This window comes from Pleurodeles waltl, chromosome 6 (genome assembly GCF_031143425.1).
Source record: "Pleurodeles waltl isolate 20211129_DDA chromosome 6, aPleWal1.hap1.20221129, whole genome shotgun sequence".
Classification (NCBI taxonomy): Eukaryota; Metazoa; Chordata; class Amphibia; order Caudata; family Salamandridae; genus Pleurodeles; species Pleurodeles waltl.
In genome coordinates, this window is record NC_090445.1 from 1,611,240,551 (window position 1) to 1,611,261,175 (window position 20,625).

Below are 20,625 nucleotides of genomic sequence, written 5' to 3' on the forward strand. Positions count from 1 at the left end.
AGTTAGCAAGATCCCAGCACACTCTCAAGTCAAGTCAGCATCAATATCAGGTAAACAGTGTGTGTATGTGTGTGTGTGGGGGGGTGTAACTGCAACAAGGAGCCATTTTCCTACAAACGGTGACCACCTATCAGGAGGGGTCTCTGATGTCATCTGCCTGACCTGGCCACTCAGATGCTCCCAGGGGCTCTGCACATCCTGTTTTCAAGATGGCAGAATCAAGTGGCCACCTGAAGGCACTCTGGGCACCACCCCTGGGGTTGTGATGGACAGGTGAGTGTTCACTCCCCTTTCGTTTGTCCAGTTTCAGGCCAGAGCAGGGACCAGGGGTCCCTGGAGTGGTGCAAACTGGTTTATGCAAGGAGGGCACCAAATGTGCCCTTCAAAGCAAACAGGTGGCTTCGGGAGGGTATCCCTCCTAAGCCTTGTAACACCTTTTTCTAAGGGAGAGGGTGTTGCACCCCTCTTCCACAGAAAATCCTTTGTTCTGTCTTCCCCTGCTTGAGCTGGTCAAGCAGAGGTAGCGCAGAAACCTGTCTGAGTGGTGGCAGCAGCACAATCTGCCTGGACAACCTTAGAAGACTGGTAGGAGCAATAATGGGTGGTCCTCTAAGGAGCCCCCAGAATGCATGGAATTCTACAACCAATACTAGCATTAGTACTGGGGAATGATTCTGACATGTTTGATACCAAACATGCCCAGGTTCAGTTTTACCATTATATAGCTGGACACTGTTAATGACCTGTCCAGTACACAGGTAAAACAGCTTCCCCGCACTTATGAATTCCAGTGCAATGGAAATGGAGTTTGTAGGGGCACCTCTGCTGATGTAGGGGTGCCCTCACACACAGGGACCTGCACCTTACCCTATGGGCTAGGAGGGACTACCTTAGGGGTGACTTAAAGTGACCTGGTGCAGTGACGTGTGGTGAAAGGGTGCATGCACCTTTTCACGCAGGCTGAAATGGCAGGCCTGCAGACACATTTTGCATGGGCTCCCCTGAGTGGCACAATACAGGCTACAGCTCATGGGGGACCCCTGGTGCCCCAATGCCCTGGGTACCGAAAGTACCATATACTAGGGACCTATAAGAGGGCACCAGTATGCCAATTGTGGAGTGTACAAAAGTCCTAGGCAACATATTTAGAGGGAGAGAGCACAATCGCTGGGGTCCTGGTTAGCAGGACCCCAGGGAGAACAGTCTATGCATACTGATAGCAGGAAAAATGTAGGGGTAACCATGCCAAAAAGAGGGTACTTACCTACAGGACCCAAAAAGTGTGTTGTTATTCTACTGTGATTGCACATAGGAGTTCCGGTTGGATGACCAGCTTTTTGTGGGGTACGTGGGAGAGAAGAAAGGTAGGGCAGTGCAGAAACAAGCCATTTCGTTCTGGGTCGTTCTCTGCATTAAGATCTGCTACACTCTGGCAAAGAAGCAGCCTCTTGAGGGCTTGAGTGCCAGGGGCAAGGCAGCTACCACAGTGTTAGCATCAGATGTACCAGTCCTGAACATATATCAGGCAGCAACGTGGGCTTCTCTGCACACATTTGCCAAACACTACTGCCTGGATAATCAGATCTGCAGAGACGAGCATTTTGCCCGTTCGGTCCTTTTTAGTCTAAAGTGAATTTTTCCGCTGTCCACCCCCAAGAGGTTATGGCTTTGGTGTCTATTCTAATGTAAGGAATCTGCACCTAGATGTCTCTAGCAGATGAACAAGTTACCTACCTTCGGTAACACATGATATGGTAGAGACTCTATCTATCTGCATAATCCTTACACCTACCCATGCTTCCCTGCTCTGTGGACTCATTTACTAAGGCTGAGGGTTGTCCCTTTCAGGGCCCTAGTTTGGGTACAGACAAACCTTGTCAGTTTCTTTCATGGCTCTGCCTTTCTGGCGTTGAAGTTTGTGGAAAAGTAACTGACACACGCGTGCCTCAGTTGTGCCTTTATAGGTGACCGTGACGTCATAGATGGCTCTGGTGCCACGCTAAGCCAAACGGAGGCACCGGTCTGCACGCAGGGATATTGCTCACCAAAACATTTCAGATTCCAAGCTGGTGTCTGGAAATTCTAAGGTAAGGAATCTGCAGCTAGGTCAAGCCTCTACCAGATAATGCTTTACCAAAGGTAAGTAACTTGTTCTGTAGACTTCTGCCTTTCACATTGTGGCAACATAACATGGTGACTGGTTTAAGTGGTGCTGTTTTTAGTTGTTTTTGCCATGTAACAGACTGTTACTAACTTGACTGTTGTGCTGATGATTTGTAACTTTTCTCTGTTTGTAAAATTAGATACCTACAAGAGCATGGCTGACAGATTATACCTCCCAGGACAACTTCCAGTGGTTCAGCACACTTCCAAATGGATTTCCAGTAAGGATGTGACTGTGCACCAATTCTTTTATCAATATGCTAACAAGCTAAAGGCCTCAGAGTGTTTAAGCATGCATGTGTGAAATCCCTATTTGCAGGACATTGAAAATGCTATGAAAACTAGTGTCTTTGTAATGTTCTTCTTTCTGCTCCCAAATGAGGTTCTGAAAGCTGCTCATTTTTGCAGACCTAAACATATTTTTGTGGCCTACTTCCTCATTTATGTCTCAAAATTCAACAACTCACGTTCATTTCACCTGCAGCTGTGTTCTCTTTTTTTGCAACAGAATGTCTTAATGTTTAAGTTTTCATTTGTTGTACTAACAATAAACACATTTTTATTTCTGCATTTACTTTTATGTTAATCTACCATTTATTGAAAATACTGTTTTTCCTTTGCTCATTAGGACTGTGACTTGAGTGTAGCTCTTTGACAAGTCCCTAAGCGTCTACACATGTTCTAGAATCATAGAGTCCTGCTAGTGATGCAGGACCTCTTAAGTAGAAACAATTGATCTCTTCAAATAAAATTCAAATGCAACTTTGAGAATGCCCCTGCTAAGCTTCCCATTAAATCAGCATGAGGAGATTGTAATCCCTGTCGTTGTTTAGGAGCACAGGGGGGCAATCAGTGGTTCCTTCTCAGTGTTTAATAAGGGTAGGGCTATTTACCACTGACAGGTTACAGAAGTACTGTCACTGCAGTGAGATACCAAGGTTGCTTTCTTAGGCACTTGGTTCTGTTAGGGTGGTAAAGTCAAGCAGTTGGGGCTTACTTTAAGGGTGAGCCGCTAGTGGGGGATTCACTCAGTTACAGCTTGACGCCACGAATACCACAACAACCTAAATCGAACAGCTCTTTATTTACCAGTAGGTAAAATTGGGCACTTATAATTGGGATGTGCATAAAAAAAAAGAAAATGCTTATAACTTTTAATGGATACTTCTAACTGCAGAGTCCTCACGTTGAATTACTCCAGATTGAATCCGGAAACTTTTTCTTAGTGATGCTCCCACGTGCCGCTAGGTGGCTCCATGTGGTTCCATACCACCTCAAAAGGGACAGAACAGAGCTGCATATAAGTGCCACTGCTGCACGCTGACATTGGTTCCTTAATTTCAGTGCCTTCTGATGCTGAATCAGAGCTTCGCTCCCAATTTTATCAGCCTTACAACTAGTCCTGCAAATCGAACAAAATACAGTGTGCTACGGATCAATGTTTCCTTCTAAGAATACAAGTTTCAAACCATGCTGTGATTGTAATAAATAGGTGGCAGTCAAAGAACTGCACAAGGTGTGTCTCCTATGCTTGGGCTTGAGACACAACTTAAAGTTGTGTGACAAATATGTCCTCATACACCCAAAGGCAATCTGGGACCAAGAAGCAAAGCTGTAAATTTTTGTTGAACACAAAAAGCTGTTTTTGTGTTCATTGCAAAATGGTTCATGGTGGAAGCTCTTCTGTATGTCAAAATCAAGTCCAAATGCAAATACAACAAAGAAGTGGGACTCTGCCCCATACTACCTTTTTCTATCCAAAGAGAAGGTGGAAGATGATCACAGCATCAATCAATCTCCCTCCAGGTCTCCGATTGAGGAGATGTCTCTGCAATTAATGGCAGAATAATAAACCCTCACTAACCCCAGTCATGTATTTATTAAAAATGCACACTGTGGAGGTGGCTCCTGAAAATTTACCAGCTACTAGTGTACTGACTGGTCCTGACCAGTTCAGCCACAGCCAATGTGTTTCTGCCCCCCCCCCCCAAGGTGAGAGCCAGCACTCTCGAGGGCCTGAGACTAAGGCCTGCTCTGGGCAGAGGTGACATCCTCTTCCAGGCAGGATGGACATTCTAGGGCAGTGAGCTTTAAAGGCCTTGCTGTCTTTGTAATGCAACCTAGGTCTCTCCAGATGGCGAAGATGACCAACCCAGCTGTCCTGACCCCACTTTTGGCTGCAGCACAGGCAGGAAAATTAGTTAAATTGGGAGGAGTGCTGACCCGACCCTAGGTAAAGCCAACCAACAGTGCCAATACAGGTCTCCAGCTGCCCAGAGACCGAGTACAGTGTGGTCTCACCCATCTTGGAGTCTCCTGAGATGCCTGCAGCCTCTGCACACAGGCCCCCTCTCCCACAGGCTTGTGGTGAGAAATAATCCAACACCTCCTGCAACAACTGCACCCATGACCCCAGCTGAGGTTCAAGGAGAGTAAGGCAACAGCTAGATCTTCGGGCCTTCACACGCAGTCGAAGGACAATAGGCAGTTTCAGAGGTTCTGAGGATTTGGAAGGTTCTTTACTTTCGAGGAAGACAACAATATCAGCAGCAGCAATCAAATCCTCTCTATAAATGTTATAGATGACGGGCCGTGGAAGGCACCGTGGAGCCACTCATTAACCTTCCTTCTCTTCCTCCCTAGGCAATGTCTCAGGAAAGCAATGCTAGTTCCACAATCTTGGATCTTTACATGTGGTAGCAAGGTTGTTATATTTTCTTCAACAGTGCAGGTCCATAAAATCAGATCGGTGGGTGTTGAGTATTATAGAAAATGGATACGCCCTACCCTTCCAGGAGCTTCCTCCTCCTTTTCCTCCCCAAAAAGGTTTTTATTCTGAAGAACATCTTCTGTTATTAGCAGGAGGTCCAAACCCTACTTCTAAAAGGTACAGTGGCGTTGGTTCCAGAGCAGGAACAGGGTCAAGAATGTTACTCCCCATATTTCCTGATTCCCAAAAAGGACGATTGTTTGTGTCCGATGCTAGACCTCAGGGTTTTGAATTTGTTACTCAAGGAGGCAAAATTCAAAATGTTTTCTTGCACAGGTGCTTTTTGTTCTGGACAAAGAACACTGGATGGTCTTGATTGACTTGCAGTATGCGTATTTTCACATTCCCGTTCTGCAGTCAAACAGGAAGTATGTCTGCTTTACGGTAGGGTCTCAACACTACCAGTTTGCAGCTCTTCCATTTGGTCTTATTTCCGTATCTTGAGTCTTCACGAAGGTGATGGCAGTGGTCGAAGCGCATCTCAGAAAGTGCAGAATACTGGTATTCCCTTATTTGGACGATTGGCTGCTCAAAGCAAAATCTCCAGAGTTGGTGCTGCATCACTTGAAGTTGACGACTTAACTATTGTACAACTTTGGCTTTTCCATCAATGTGCCCAAACCTCACCCAGAGCCCTCTCAGTGCACTATATTCATAGGGGCAGTAGTGGACACTACAGTGAATTGTGCCTACCCTCCTTCTTAGAGGATTCGGGACATTCACAGTATGATTCCGATGTTTGAGTGGAGCGATGGTTCCGGTCCTGAAGGTCTTACGCCTTCTCAGTCTGATAGCTTCCTGCATTCTGTTGGTCACTCATGCATGCTGACACATGAGGGCCCTCCAGTTGTGCCTCCTCAGGCAGTGGTTTCAACATAATGGAGACCTCAGAGAGGTTGTCTAAAACTCCAGAGACAGTGCAGCATATCTTCGATGGTGGGGTGTGGATGGCAGTCTGTCTCAAGGAAAGCCATTTTGTCCTCTACATCCAGTGGCCACAGTGATCATGGATGCCTCCACTCTAGGGTGGGGAGCTCATTTGGGGGATCTCAAGAGCAAAGGACTTTGGTCTCCAGAGGAACGGTTGTTGCTCATCAACCTGTTAGAATTGTGGGTGATACATCTGGCTCTCAAAGCCTTCCTCCCTCCCATTTGCGGTCAGTCAGTGCAGGTCTTAACAGACAATACTACTGCAGTGTGATACATCAACAAGCAGGCAGGTGTAGGGTTGTATCTTCTTTACAAAGAGGCTCTACAACTCTGGTCCTGGGCTCAGGACCATTGGATTTGCATAGTAGCAAATCACTTGGCCAGAGTTTTGTACTCACGTGCAGTCTCATTCTGCACTTTTCAGCTGATCATGAGTGGTGTCTCTATCCGGAGGTGGTGCTTAACATCTTCTGGCTATGGGGGACGTCTCTGATAGATGTGTTTGCCACTCACAAGAATGCGCACTGCCCTTCGTTCTGCAGCCTCCAGTAACTGATGCAGGGAGCATTGGGGGACAGGTTTTAGTTGGACTGGGGCTCCCAGCTGCTTTACTCGTTTCCTCCCCATGCCCTAAATTCCTCAAGTTCTGAGGAAGATTCGCCAAGACCAGCCCAAGTCATATAAATAGCTCCAGATTGGCCATGAAGGCTGTGGTACACAGATCTTCTTCACCTCTCACTGTGCCATCTACTCTGGCTTCCTCACAGGGAAGACCTCCTTTTGCAGTCACAGGTTCTACACCACCACCTCCAGAGCCTGCACCTACATGCCTGAAAATTGAACGGAGAAACCTGAGTTCTTTTTCTCTTCCTCCTGATGTGGTGAATGTTATTTTATCGGCCAGGCAACAATCCACCAAGTCAGTGTATGCAGGCATATGGGCTAGGTTTCTAAAGTCCTGTGCCGAAAATGCACTTGACCTGTTAAAAGCCCATTTGTAGACGTTTTACGTTTGGAGCTTTCTTTGGTGCAAGAGGGTTGTGCATTTGCAACAGTTAAAGGTTGTCTGCCCTTTCAGCATTCCTTTGTTTAACTTACCAGCCTTCCCTTTTTAAGTCCCCTATAGTGTTAAGGTTTATTAAGGGACATACTAACAGATATCCTCCTGCTCAGTTTATAATGCCCCAGTGGGATCTTAATTTAGTTCTTACTTTTTAATGGGTTCTCCATTTGCACCTTTACATAGTTGTTGTAGGAAATTGCCACTTTCAGCATGATTACCCCTCCAATTTTTGCCTGGTATTGATGATAACTTGACTGAGAGTGTGCTCCTGCCAACCAGGCCCCAGCACCAGTGTTCTTTTCCTAAAACTGTACCATTGTTTCCACAATTGGCACACCCACAGCACACAGATCAGTCCCTTGTAAAAGGTACCAGTAGTACCAAGGGCCCTGTGACCAGGGAGGGTCCCCAAGGGCTGCAGCATGTATTGTGCCACTCTAAGAGACCCCTCACCAAACACATGCACACTGCCATTGCAGCTAGTGTGTGTTGGTGGGGACAATAAGGTAAAGTGAACATGGCATCCTTCTCAGGGTGCCATGCCCACAAACCACTGCCCATGGCATAGGTCGGTCAGCCCTGTAGCAGCCCTTACAGCCCTAAGGCAGTCTATACTATACCACAGGTGAGGACATAAGCTGCATTAGCAATATGCCCCTACAGAGTCTAAGACCATTCCTAAACATTGTAATTGCAGTGTGGCCATATTAAGTACACGGGCTGGGAGTTTGTCATCACGAACTCCACAGGTCCATGATGGCTTCATAGAAGGCTGGGAGGTTTAGTATCAAACTTCTCAGCACAATAAACCCACACTGATGCCAGTGTTGGATTTATTGTACAAGGCACACAGATGCATCTTAGAGATGCCCCCTGTATTTCATCCAACCCTTTAGTGTAAGGCTGACCAGTCTGTGCCATCCTGCCACTAAAAGACAGGTTTCAGACCTCATAGGGTGAGAGCCTTTGTGCTCTCTGAGGCCAGAAACAAAGCCTGCTCTAGGTGGAAGTGCAGGAACTGTAACACTTGGCCATGAGCCTCCAAGGCTCAGGCCTCCTGTTACAGTGCCTCAGGGCACTCCGGCAGTAAAGATGCCCGCTTCTGGTCAAAGCCCCACTTTTGGCGGCAACTCCGGTGGGAAATTTAGGTAAAACAGGAAGGAGAGACCACTCCAGGTAGGACCACTCCTAAGGTGTCCAGAGCTGAAGCGACCCCTTTGCTGCAAAATCCTCCATCTTGGTTTGGAGCACAGGGACCAATAGGGTTAGGACTGTGCCCCTGTCCTCAAAGGTAGTGGACACTGGAAGGGTGTAGTCACCTCTAAATCTAGGATTTAAGAGCTCCCCTGAACCTAGCTCACCAGATTCCTGGCAACCTCAAGAAAAAAGAAGGACTGCTAAGCCAACACCAGCCAAGAAGACTCCAGACACCAACTGACTTGGCCCCAGCCCTACTAACCTGTCTGCAGCTTCAGAAGCCCTGCTACAAAAAGGCGACGCATCTTACAGGACCAGCGACCTCTCCAAAGCCCACAGAGGACTGCCTGCCCACCAGAGGACCAAGAACTCCAGAGGATAGCGGCCCTGTCCACAAGAAACATCTAGAAGGACTCTAGAACAACCCTGGATCCGTGAGACTTGCCCACTTTGCACCTAATGTGCATGTCCTTGTCCAGGTGGCCCACCAGCCCAGAGCAGGTCCCCAGGTGATTCTGCCTTAGTGTCCACCCTGATTGACCCTTCCTGGCCAACACAATGACACCTGCATCCTAAATCCAGTGGTGCCCCCCTGAACACGAATGAACCAGATGAAGATTCCCGATACCTCAAGCTACCTCTGCACCTGCAGCCCTTTGGCCTCGGGGAATCCGACCACCAGTCCAGCAAAGTTCAGCCGGCGGCCCTCCTTCTTTTCCAGCCTGTGGTTTCCCTGAACCGACCCCCTGGACCCAGACTGCAGCATCTTTGTGACCCCTGGGATACCCCTATTGAAAAGCATTGTGAGTAACACTGTGTTTGCACCCTGCACCCGGCCGCCCCAGTGCCGCTGAGGTTGTGTGTTTGATGCTGACCGGTGCCCCCCCCCGGTGCTTGCCTAAACCCTCCAGGTCTGCCCTCCGAAGTCGGTAGTGCTTACCTGCTAGCATGTCTGTTTCCGAGTGCCCACAGTCTCCATAGGATCCGATTCTAAATCCGACACCAACTTTGAACTCTGCTCCCAGCTGGCCCTGTGTTGCTCGTGGTGTATGTTTGGGGTCAACCTGATCCTTGGCCTGTGGACATCCTAACCCCTGGAGACTGGATCTCTAAGTCAAGTACTTACCGCAAAACTACATTAACATTCCCCCGCCCACCCCCCTACCTCCCAGGACTTTGTTGAAAATTGCACTGTCAACTTTTGAAATAGAAAATTGCTGCTTACTTGTAAACATTTTTCTTTCCCAAAGCTAAACAAAGTGTCTTTGATACCCATGCTTGATACTTACTTGCAAATGTACTTACCTGCAACAAGATCCTTTTGGTTCTAGAAATAAAGTAACCAAATATATTTCTGCTATATAAAACAATTGGTCTAGAGTTAGTCATTGAGTGTGCCTAATTTATTGCCCACACTACCAAAAAAGAGAGCATTAGTATTATCTACTTTAGCCTCTGTTAAAGCCTCTAGGGACCCCCAGGACTCGGTGCACCCTATATCTCATTTTGATATAGTATATACAGAGCCAGCTTCCTACAGTTGTCCTTTGAGATTGCTCACCCTCACCTTTACAACAGTTTTCCTGGTGGCAATAACGTCTGCTAGGTGAGTCAGCGAATTGCAGGCCCTCAGTGTTAAGCCTCCTTTCACAACTTTCTATGCGGACAAGTTGGTGCTCAGAACTAGAGCTGCTTTCCTGCCAAAGGTGGTTACTCCCTTCCCCTTGAGCCAATCTATCACCCTTCCTATTTTCTAACCTCCTCCCCATCCATCTAAGAAAGAGTAAAGGCATCACCACTTGGACCCTAAAAAGGCTGTAAGCTTTTATATTGACAGGACACAGGATCACTGGATGGACAATCAACTGTTTGTCAGCTACATAGGCAAAATGAAAGAAAAGGCTGTGCACAAGGGGACATTATCCAGGTGGATCACACTGTGCATAAGGATCTGCTATGCCATGGCGAACAAGGAACCACCTAAAGGAATTAGAGCCCACTCCACTAGAGCTAAGGCTTCTACTTCTGCTTTGGTTAGAGGTGTGCCAGTGGCTGACATTTGTAAAGCGGTAACTTGGGCCTACCTCCAAACTTCTGTGAAGCACTATTGCTTAGGCTTCGATATGAGGAGGGACAGTCACTGTGCCTGTTCTGTATTGCAAGATTTATTTGGTATAGGCAGACAAGCACCCACCTCGGAGTGCAAGACTGCTTGGGGATGCTATTCAAAAGGTGAGGAATCAACAAATAGATGTATCCATCAGAAGAACAAGCTACTTACCTTTGGTAATGCTTTTGCTGGTGGGTACAGTATCAACCTGTGGATTCCTCACTGACACACGGGCCTCCCCATTGCTTGTCTGCATATGACAAAAAGGAAATTTGTTGTATATTATTCATATATATATTTCTTATTTCATAAAAATATTTGTATATATGTGCTCAATGGCATGTGTAGCTGCAGATACACATGCTGTGCATTAGTAGTCCACCATCTAGTGCTGGGCTCGGAGTGTTACAAGTTGTTTTTCTTCGAAGAAGTGTTTTCGAGTCACGGGATCGAGTGACTCCTCCTCTTCGGTTCCATTGCGCATGGGCATCGACTCCATTGTTAGATTGTTTTCTTTCTGCCGTCGGGTTCGGACGTGTTTCCTCTCGCTCTGAGATGTTGATTCGGAAAACTTTGTAAAACTCTCTTTTCGTCAGTATTGTATCGATCGGATTAATATTCTTCCATCGACACAGCAGTACCATCGGGAAAACAACTTTGTACGCACTTCGGGGCGCGCACGCCCAACTCAGGCCTATTCGGGCGGACCGCGTGGAAGCCTCATGGATTGGACTCCATTCCGATTCTGTCCTCAGTGCCACTCGAAGTACCCGTACACAGACCAGCATCTGGTTTGCAACCTCTGCCTTTCCCCAGACCATCGGGTAGAAAACTGTGAGGCCTGTCGATCCTTCCGATCGAAAAAGACTCTTAGAGACCGAAGGGCAAGAAGACTCGAAATGGCGTTGAGGAGCGGTGAACATCTCGATGTAGAAGAGGAAGAATTGATGCAGACCGCAGTCTCAGTTCGAGACTCTGAGCCCGAGCAGGAATCAGAAGAAGACAGACCAGTTACAGCAGGACACCATGTGAGTACGTCTGCCCCTGCACCCTCACAAAAGAAAAAGCACAAGGCCTTGGGTACGCCACTGCTGGAAGGCCATTGCTCGGCCCGGAAAAAGACTGCCTGTGACCCACTTCCCAGTTCGGCCCCGAAAAAGGCCACTCCTCCGAAAACATCGGAGAAACAAAGAGCTCTGTTTCCGACTCCTCCAGACACCACTTTTTGGAGTCGAAAATTAGAAAGCCAGTTTCAAAGCCGAAACCTTCGTCCTCATCATCTTTTTCGATCCCGAAAAAGCACGCTTCGGAGCCGAAAAGGCCAACTTACACAGAGGAACATGGACTTTCAAAGAGACTTAAAGAAAGCCACAAAACCTCTGAAGAGGAGTTAGAGGTGCAACCAATTCTAGAAATTATAGATGAAAGGCAATCCAGGATCCACATCCATAAGGAAACAGGGAGAATTCTGACAGCACCTCCTTTAAAAACAAAGAGCTAGCTTTTCAGGAGGAATTGAACACTATGCAGCCTCCAGCTAAAGTGCCAGAGCAGAAGGAAAAACCACAACCTCCTCAATTTTCTCCTCCTCATTCTCCCCACCTACTACTCGTCCTACACCAGTGCAGTCACCCACTCATTCATATGATTCACAACAGGACACTGTGGATCCATGGGATCTTTATGACCCAGATCCCATTCCAAGTAACGATCCAGACAGCTATCCCTCTAAACCATCACCACCTGAGGATAGTACTGTCTATAACCAAGTCATAGCTAGGGCTGCATCATATCATGGTGCCACCATGCATACAGAACCCCTCGAAGAGGATTTCTTATTTAATACTCTATCCTCAAAACATTCTAGATACCAATGCCTCCCGATGCTCCCAGGCATGGTAAAACTTGCGGATCAGAACTTTAGTGAACCTGTTAAAGCACACATCAAAACACCTAGGATAGAGAAAAAATATAAACCTGCACCCTCTGACCCTGATTATATCACCCAGGAGGTACCTCCTGATTCTGTGGTAGTTAGCGCTGCCAGGGAGAGAGCAAATAGTCATCAGGAGATGCACCCCCTCCTGATAAAGAGAGCAGGAAATCGATGCTGCAGGGAAAAGAGTTGCGTCCCAGGCAGCAAATCAGTGGAGAATAGCCAACTCGCAAGCACTGTTAGCTCGCTGTGACAGAGCCCATTGGGACGAGATGCAAGACATAATACAGCATCTCCCCAAAGAACACCAGAAAAGGGCACAACAAGTAGTGGAGGAAGGGCAAGCCATTACTAACAATCAAATGTGATCTTCCCGAGATGCATCAGATACCACTGTAGTCACTATATGCAGACATGCAAGGCTCAGATCTTCTGGATTCAAGCCAGAAATACAGCAGGCTGTGTTGAACATGCCGTTCGATAAAAAAACATCTTTTTGGGCCAGAAGTAGACACTGCCATAGAAAAATTGCGAAAGGACTCTGACACAGCAAAGGCAATGGGGGCACTCTACTCTGCACCATACAGGGGGTCCTTTCGTAAACCTCAGTTTCGAGGTGGTTACAGAACACAACCCTCAGAGGCATCCACCTCACAGACAAAGCCAACCTACCAACCGCAATACCAATGTGGTAGTTTTAGGGGCACATATAGAGGAGGGTACCCCAGATATAGTGGGAAATTTCAGACCTCTAAGCAGCCTCCACAGCACCCAAAACAGTGACTTCCCTCATTCCCTTCCACTCCACACATCTCCTGTGGGGGGAAGACTACAACAGTTCCACACAAATTGGCAAAATATTACCACAGACAACTGGGTGCTATCAATTATCTGCAATGGCTATTGCCTAGAATTGATAAACACTCCTCCAAATATCCCACCAAGGTCACACAAACTATCCACAGAACACACGATTCTGTTACAAGAAGAGGTCCAATCTCTACTACTCAAACAAGCAATAGAATTGGTTCCACAGTCTCAAATAGGAACAGTAGTTTACTCACTATATTTTCTAATTCCCAAAAAAGATGGCACCCTCAGGCCAGTATTAGACCTCAGGCCCCTCAGTCTTTACATCCTGTCAGAACATTTTCACATGGTAACTTTACAGGATGTCATCCCACTACTACAAAAACAAGATTTCATGACAGCCTTAGACCTCGAAGATGCGTATTTTCATATACCCATCCATCCTGCACACAGAAAATATCTCAGGTTTGTCATTCAGGGAAAACACTACCAATTCAAAGTGTTGCCCTTTGGAATAACAACAGCGCTAAGAGTATTCACAAAGTGCTCGGCAGTAATGGCAGCCTACCTAAGAAGACAACATATACATGTCTTTCCATATCTAGACGATTGGCTAATAAAATCAAACAGTCATACACAATGTCAAAATCATACGCATTATGTAATAGAAACCTTACACACACTAAGATTCTCAATAAACTACCAAAAATCACACCTTCAATCAGCACAAATACAACAGTATTTGCGCACAATACTGAACACTCAGCAAGCTCTAGCATATCTACATACACAAAGGATACAAGATTTCTAAAATATAATCACACAAATACAAACAAATCAACAATACACTGTCAGTTTTGTCATGAAAAGTTTACGAATGATGGCATCATGCATTACAATTGTACCACACGCAAGACTAAAAATGTGGCCCTTACAACAGTGCCTTGCGCAACAATGGTCACAGGCACACGGTCAACTTCAAGATCTAGTTTTGATAGACCGCCAAACATACATGTCCCTTCAGTGGTGGAATTCCACAAATCTAACCAAAGGGTGGCCATTTCAAGACCTTGCGCCTCAGACCGTAATTACAACAGATGCATCAATGATTAGTTGGGGAGCTCACCTAAACAATCACAACATTCAAGGGCAATGGGATGTCAAACACAAACAGCTACACATAAACCACTTGGAGTTATTAGCTGTCTTTCTAGCACTCAAAGCTTTTCAACCTCTTCTCACACAGAAGAATGTTCTTATCAAAACAGACAACATGACAATAATGTATTATCTCAACAAACAGGGAGGGACGCATTCATCCCAACTGTCCCTTCTAGCCCAGAAAATTTAGATAAGGCAATCCGCAATCAAATTCATCTATTGGCTCAATTCATTCTAGGAATAGACAATCAGTTGGCAGATATCCGCAGCAGAAATTACCAACAAACTCATGAATGGGAACTTCATCCTCAAGTACTTCAAAAATACTTTCAAAAGTGGGGAACTCCAAACATAGACCTGTTTGCAACAAGCAAAAACATAAAAGGACAAAACTTTGCATCCACACACCCACATCCCCTATCTAAGGGGAATGCTCTATGGATCAATTGGTCAGGGATATTTGCATACGCTTTTCCCCCTCTCCCACTCCTTCCGTTTCTAGTCAACAAGTTGTGTCAAACTTCACTCACAATGATACTCATAGCTCCAACATAGGCACTTCAACCGTGGTACACAACATTATTAGATCTGTCAGTAGTACCACACTCCAAAGTCCCATCCAGACCAGATCTGTTGACACAAAACAAAGGCCAAATCGGGCACCCAAATCCCAACACACTCAATCTAGCAATTTGGCTCCTGAGGTCATAGAGTTTGGATAGTTACAACTCCCATGAGAATGTATGGAAGTTATTAAGCAATCAAGAAAACCCACTACTTGACAGTGTTATGCAAACTAATGGAAAAGGTTTGTATATTACTGCCAATCCAAAAATATAGACCCTCTTGCAGCATCAGTACAAGATATTGTATGTTATTTACTTCATTTACAAAAATCAAACTTGCCATTCTCTTCAATAAAAAATCATCTTACTGCATTTTCAGCATATTTACAAAATATACAACATAGCTCTTTATTTAGAGTTCCTGTCATTAAAGCTTTCATGGAAAGTTTAAAACGCCTCATTCCACCCAGAACATCACCAGTTCCTTCTTGGAATCTAAATATAGTGCTTGCACGACTTATAGGACCACCATTTGAGCCTATGCACTTGTGCCAAATTCAGGCCCATATTTATACTTTTTTAACGCCGCATTTGCATAATTGTTTTACGCAAAAGTGGCTCAAACTTACAAAATACAATTGCAAATGCGGCGCAAAAAAAGTATAAATATGGGCCCCAATATCTAACATTGAAAGTTGCCTTCCTAGTGGCAATTACTTCTTTAAGAAGAGTAAATGAAATCCAAGCCTTTACTCTTGAAGAACCTTTCTTCCAAGTACACAAGCATAAAGTTGTACTAAGAACAAACCCAAAATTTCTACCAAAAGTTGTATCACCATTTCCTATAAATCAAACAGTGGAACTGACAGTCTTCTTCCCACAGCCAGATTCTGTGGCAGAAAGAGCTCTACATACATTAGACATCAAAAGAGTTTTAATGTACTATATAGATAGAACTAAACCGTTTAGAAAGACTAAACAACTATTTGTTGCTTTCCAAAAACCTCATACAGGCAAGGTTTAGCACAATGGATTGTAAGATGCATCCAAACATGCTATATTAAAGAAACAATACAGATTTTAGTTTCTCCTAAAGCACATTCTACAAGGAAAAAAGGTGCAACAATGGCTTTTTTAGGGAATATACCAATGGCTGAAATATGTAAAGCAGCCACATGGTCAACACCACATACTAAACACTATTGTGTAGACGTATTATCACGACAACAAGCCACAGTAGGTCAAGCTGTTCTAAGAACATTATTTCAAACAACTTCAACTCCTACAGGCTAACCACCGCTAATTTATGGGAGTACAAACTGCTTTGTAGTCTATGCACAGCATGTGTATCTGCAGCTACACATGCCATCGAACGGAAAATGTCACTTACCCAGTGTACATCTGTTCGTGGCATGTTCTACTGCAGATTCACATGCACCCTCCCTCCTCCCCGTAAGCCTGTAGTCCTTTAAGTTACAAACATTTGTACATATGTATGGACATCTCTTACTTTGTACCTATATACTCTATCAATCCTTCCTTTACACTCTGCGGGAAAACAATCTAACAATGGAGTCGATGCCCATGCGCAGTGGAACCGAAGAGGAGGAGTCACTTGATCCCGTGACTCGAAAAGGCTTCTTCAAAGAAAAACAACTTGTAACACTCCGAGCCCAACACTAGATTGTGGACTACTAATGCACAGCATGTGAATCTGCAGCGGAACTTGCCACTAACAGATGTACACTGGGTAAGTGACATTTTCCATCTGGATTGCGACACGTTGTTGCACTTGTGATGATGGTTTCACCCGTTCGCCTCAAAAGGACGTAAAAAGTGGGTGGAAACTGACATCAGTATGCCAACGAGGACTTCTCACGGCTCCAATGACGTCAGATGGAGTTGCGTACAGTTACATCCTCTGCAATGTGGAGAGCTATGAAAAAAGGTTTCAGTGGAATGTTGGTGAATGGGGGATATTCAAAAGATGAGGGATCCACAGGTAGATACTGTATCCTTCAGAAAAAGCCTTACCGAAGGTAAGCAACTTGTGCATCTGATAGAGACTTCTAGTTGCATTGCACCACTTTGGCGCAGAGTTTTTCCCCTTCCAATGCCACATTAGCGTAAACAAAAGATGCTGTTGTGGCGTTAGAACGCTGCAAGGCCAGCATAAATCTGGCCCTTATACTCTGAGGTGCTACACACTTCATGGATTTTTTTGCTGTGGACAGCATGTCTTTCAGGTGTAAGGTTTTGGGCAACTTTCTTAGTGTTGATAGCGTATTTTGTATGGATTTTGCTAGTGTTGACTGCATACCCTCGAGGTATCAAGGATCACATGGTCTTTCTCAGTGTTGACAGCGTTTCTTCAATGTTCCAGAAATCACTGGGACTTTCTGAATATTGAAAGCATGTTTTTGAATTGCCAGAAAATCAGCCTTTGAAGCACACTTGTGTTATTCTTCAGTGTGGATCTGACCTTTTTTGCTACTTCTCTTTGTAGTTTGAGTACGCCGACAGTAACACAGTGCAGTTACGCTTTCTCAAGCTGCACAGTGCTCTTGCCACACAGACTGTCACATACTCCTGCCGGCCGGAGAAGGAGGGGAAAACAGCAGAGAAGGAGGTCAAGTTCTTGGCTGATACCAGGGAGCAGAGCTATCTGGCAGTGCTGCAAGGGTGCGAGGTAAGAGGCTGACTGGCTCAACAGTAATATTGCTAATTACATCATGAGGGTACAGGTACAATAACCCAGAGTGAAACACATGGCAGTAGAATTCATTTAGGTGAGTAGTTATGAATAGAGCTTCTCCTAATTGGTGTTTATTTTATGGCTTGAATTCACTTTGGTAGAAGATATGAATCTCAGTCAACGACCTGCTACATAGCAACATGTCCATCATGGCCCATCATAAACATTCACACTCTCACAAATACCTGTGATTAACTATTACTATATAAATATACCCTTACACTGATGTGGCCGAAAACTCACAAGGGCAACCGAATGAAGAATGTCCCTTTAGAGATCTTTCAGTCAGGAACAGTGCTTCGCATGCTTCTTTTCTATGTCTCCTGCAGCTCTTACAGAAGCTGCCATGAGCCCTCACATCCTTTCAGGGATTAGCATGCCGTTTCAAGACCTTTCATGCCATCTGGGGGCATATAATCCTCCTGAAAGGAAATGTCCACCCCAGAGACTACCATGTCTTCTTAGGAACACCAATTGTGGTCTATTTCATTGGGGTATGGCAGTCGATGGCTAGGTGGGTATGTGTGAATTGTGAAACTAGTAGCTCTGTGCAGTCGTTTATCCACTGGCCATTAGAGAAAAGGATCACTGGTAATTTTTACCAAGCCCATGGTCTATGTGGGAGAGAGAGGGGAGGGTCACCTTACTTTGTATGGTCGTTAGCTCCGCTATGGGAGTGGCAAGGTTCATTCTTTATTCCAAACATTAATGCCCGTTTCTTTGTAGTTCCAGAACGAGTCTGTGCTCGTGGACACCATCCTGACTTTCGCTACAGAGGAGCTGGCATTGCTGCCCGTGAGAGATGTGGCTGTGTTTCACAGTGGGGAGACCTCGCACTTCTTCGGCTTCACCATCGGACCGGTGTGCTTCAGCTGAAGGAAAGAACTGCCCTCAAACACCTATCGTGGGGTGCAACAACCTCGTCCTACCTCCTTCCTCACGAAAAGGGGAGTGAAGGGCTGGAAAATAAGTGACACTCACCTTTCCCTGTAACTCTTTAGGGTGCTACAAGTGCTATTTATAAGACTTTTTTTTTATACTAAGATACTAAGGCACAGGAAGCCATGGACTGAGGCTCCTTTTGAAGGACTCAAATATTGTTTACAAGGACAGACTTTAATTATAAATTTATGTATATAATATGGTGCTAATAACTGACTGGCGTCCTCAGATCTTCAGCAAGGGATTGTGTCCTCTTTTTTCAGTTCGTTTTGTAAAATATTGTTTCCGCACTCAGTGTTTGCTTCCATCATCAAATCACACCTCCATGTGTTGAGTTTTTTTTTTTTTTTTTTTTTTTTTTGGACTGAGTTGAGGGTGAATGGAAAACAGAACTGAAACTCCTATTAGACTGGTGTCATCTCTTTGCTAAGACCAGCACAGTCTAATTTGGGCCATTTTAGGAGACTTCCAAAAACATCTTTATCTCTGATTTTGCAACTATAACTGCCAGTCTGAGATGTAGTGCTGTATTGTAGCACCCAAGTGTTGTGACCTCTCCACCCCCGGTAAACGTAGCCATGCATGGTTTAAAAAATGAAATCTTTGTAGGACATGGGGGGAAAAGAGGAGTAGGGCTTCTGATAACCATTGTATTGGCGTTAAATTGCTCTGCTGGGTGGAGCTCCTGAAAGTGCAAGAGACGCATTTTCAGAGAAGGGACTTCTAGATATAAGATGCAAACGTTTCTTACTTTTCCTATAGATTGCAGTACAGAAATACATAGTCACGAATGCCTGTCGTGGGCCTGGGATGCTATCTCTAGCACAGATAACAAGATTCTGAAATACTAAGGTCCTCATTTACTAATGTTTGCAAGAGCGCTCTTGCGATGCAACAAGGTTTAGCACTGTGTGCATGGGTCTTTAAGATGGTAAGTAAACTGATGCTATTATTTGAATCACAGATGCACCCATGTATACCATTAAGTAACTAAGGGCCTTAGTGTATAGTGTTCAGATTTACTAAATTGCTCTTTTTCGCACTTTGTATTAGGCGTTTTACCCTGAAGGTCGTGGTGTAAAGTTTCTCCAGCTGATCATCCCGTCAGCTTACTTCAGCATCACTATGTGTGCATGTAGGTATGGCTACTGCAACCAGTTTTAAAATCCTTTTCACGGCTAACCGTTTTTGGTGGTGGGTTATGATCTCAGAAATTAGTTCACATTGGTGGGTCTGGCCAATCAGAAGACTATAATCTCCTCCAGTGGTTTTCTGAAATGTCGCTGCTTTTTCTCTTGTTATGAAATGATTTCAGAGACCAGCATCCATTCTGTCATTGCAAGTGCAATCTCTAAAGGAGATCCCAACTATACTGCTGCTATAGTGTTAAAACGTCTGTCCTGCAAAGAGAATATGAGAGGTATCACTCATGACTCAGGTAACTGGGGAGAAAGTTCACATACCTGTAAGCTGTAGAGCAACCCACCAATACGTACCCGGATTACTTTCATGACATTCTGCTGCCTTTTACAAATGAAAGGTAATGCTGGTGGTAGTTTTTAACCCAGGTTGGCTGTGTGCTATAGTGTTCACTCTTTGAAGGCGTGATTGGGTAAAGCATTGGTGACAATATAACTATAACGTTTTGTTGGTACAGTCAATGAAACTGTCATGGCATCCCTTCATTGGTACAGCCGATGAGGTTAGTGTTATATCTCCTCAAAACCTACATTGACCTCGAGTAAGCCAGGAAGAAGCAGCTAAAGTGGAGCTTCCCTTAAATGTTTCTCTATTATCATGAACTGTGTTTCTGGAACTGCATTTTTTTATCCTCACCATGAAGGTGATATGCTGGTCATTTTGGGTTGTATGGATTCCCCTTGTTCTAGTATAACTGTTAATATTTTCATGTGCAATAAAACCTGTCTGTCCTAAACTCCAGGGTTCTTGTTTCAATGTCAATTAGTTTCTTCAAAGCAATGTATTAAATTATGATTCGTTAAGTATGGGAAAAGAGGAGGATGAGTTGGAAGATGGGATAATGCGACAGTTGTTGTGGGTCTTGTTTATATCTGGTGCTAAGTGCAGTCTCCCTCTACTCATCATAGTATGTCCTCAAAAACCGTATTGCTCCTCTGGCGTCAGAAGTCAAAATTTAATGGTCTGAATGGAATTCATCCTTTATCTGTCTGTGGTGACAAGCAGGTATCTGTTGGCTGTCT

General features: G+C 45.0%; 1 protein-coding gene across 2 annotated transcripts in view; it reads left to right on the forward strand.

The window, feature by feature from the left end:
• LOC138301234 (collagen alpha-1(II) chain-like) overlaps positions 1-20,339 on the forward strand; it is a 1,268,735-nt gene extending 1,248,396 nt beyond the window's left edge. For both annotated transcript variants that reach the window (XM_069241494.1, XM_069241495.1), the window contains 3 exons: positions 2,304-2,384; positions 17,213-17,395; positions 18,188-20,339. In XM_069241494.1, coding sequence (XP_069097595.1) covers positions 2,304-2,384; positions 17,213-17,395; positions 18,188-18,337 — 414 coding nt within the window. In that variant the 3' untranslated portion in view covers positions 18,338-20,339. The remainder of the gene's footprint in view (positions 1-2,303; positions 2,385-17,212; positions 17,396-18,187) is intronic.
• The last annotated feature ends 286 nt before the right edge of the window (positions 20,340-20,625 follow it).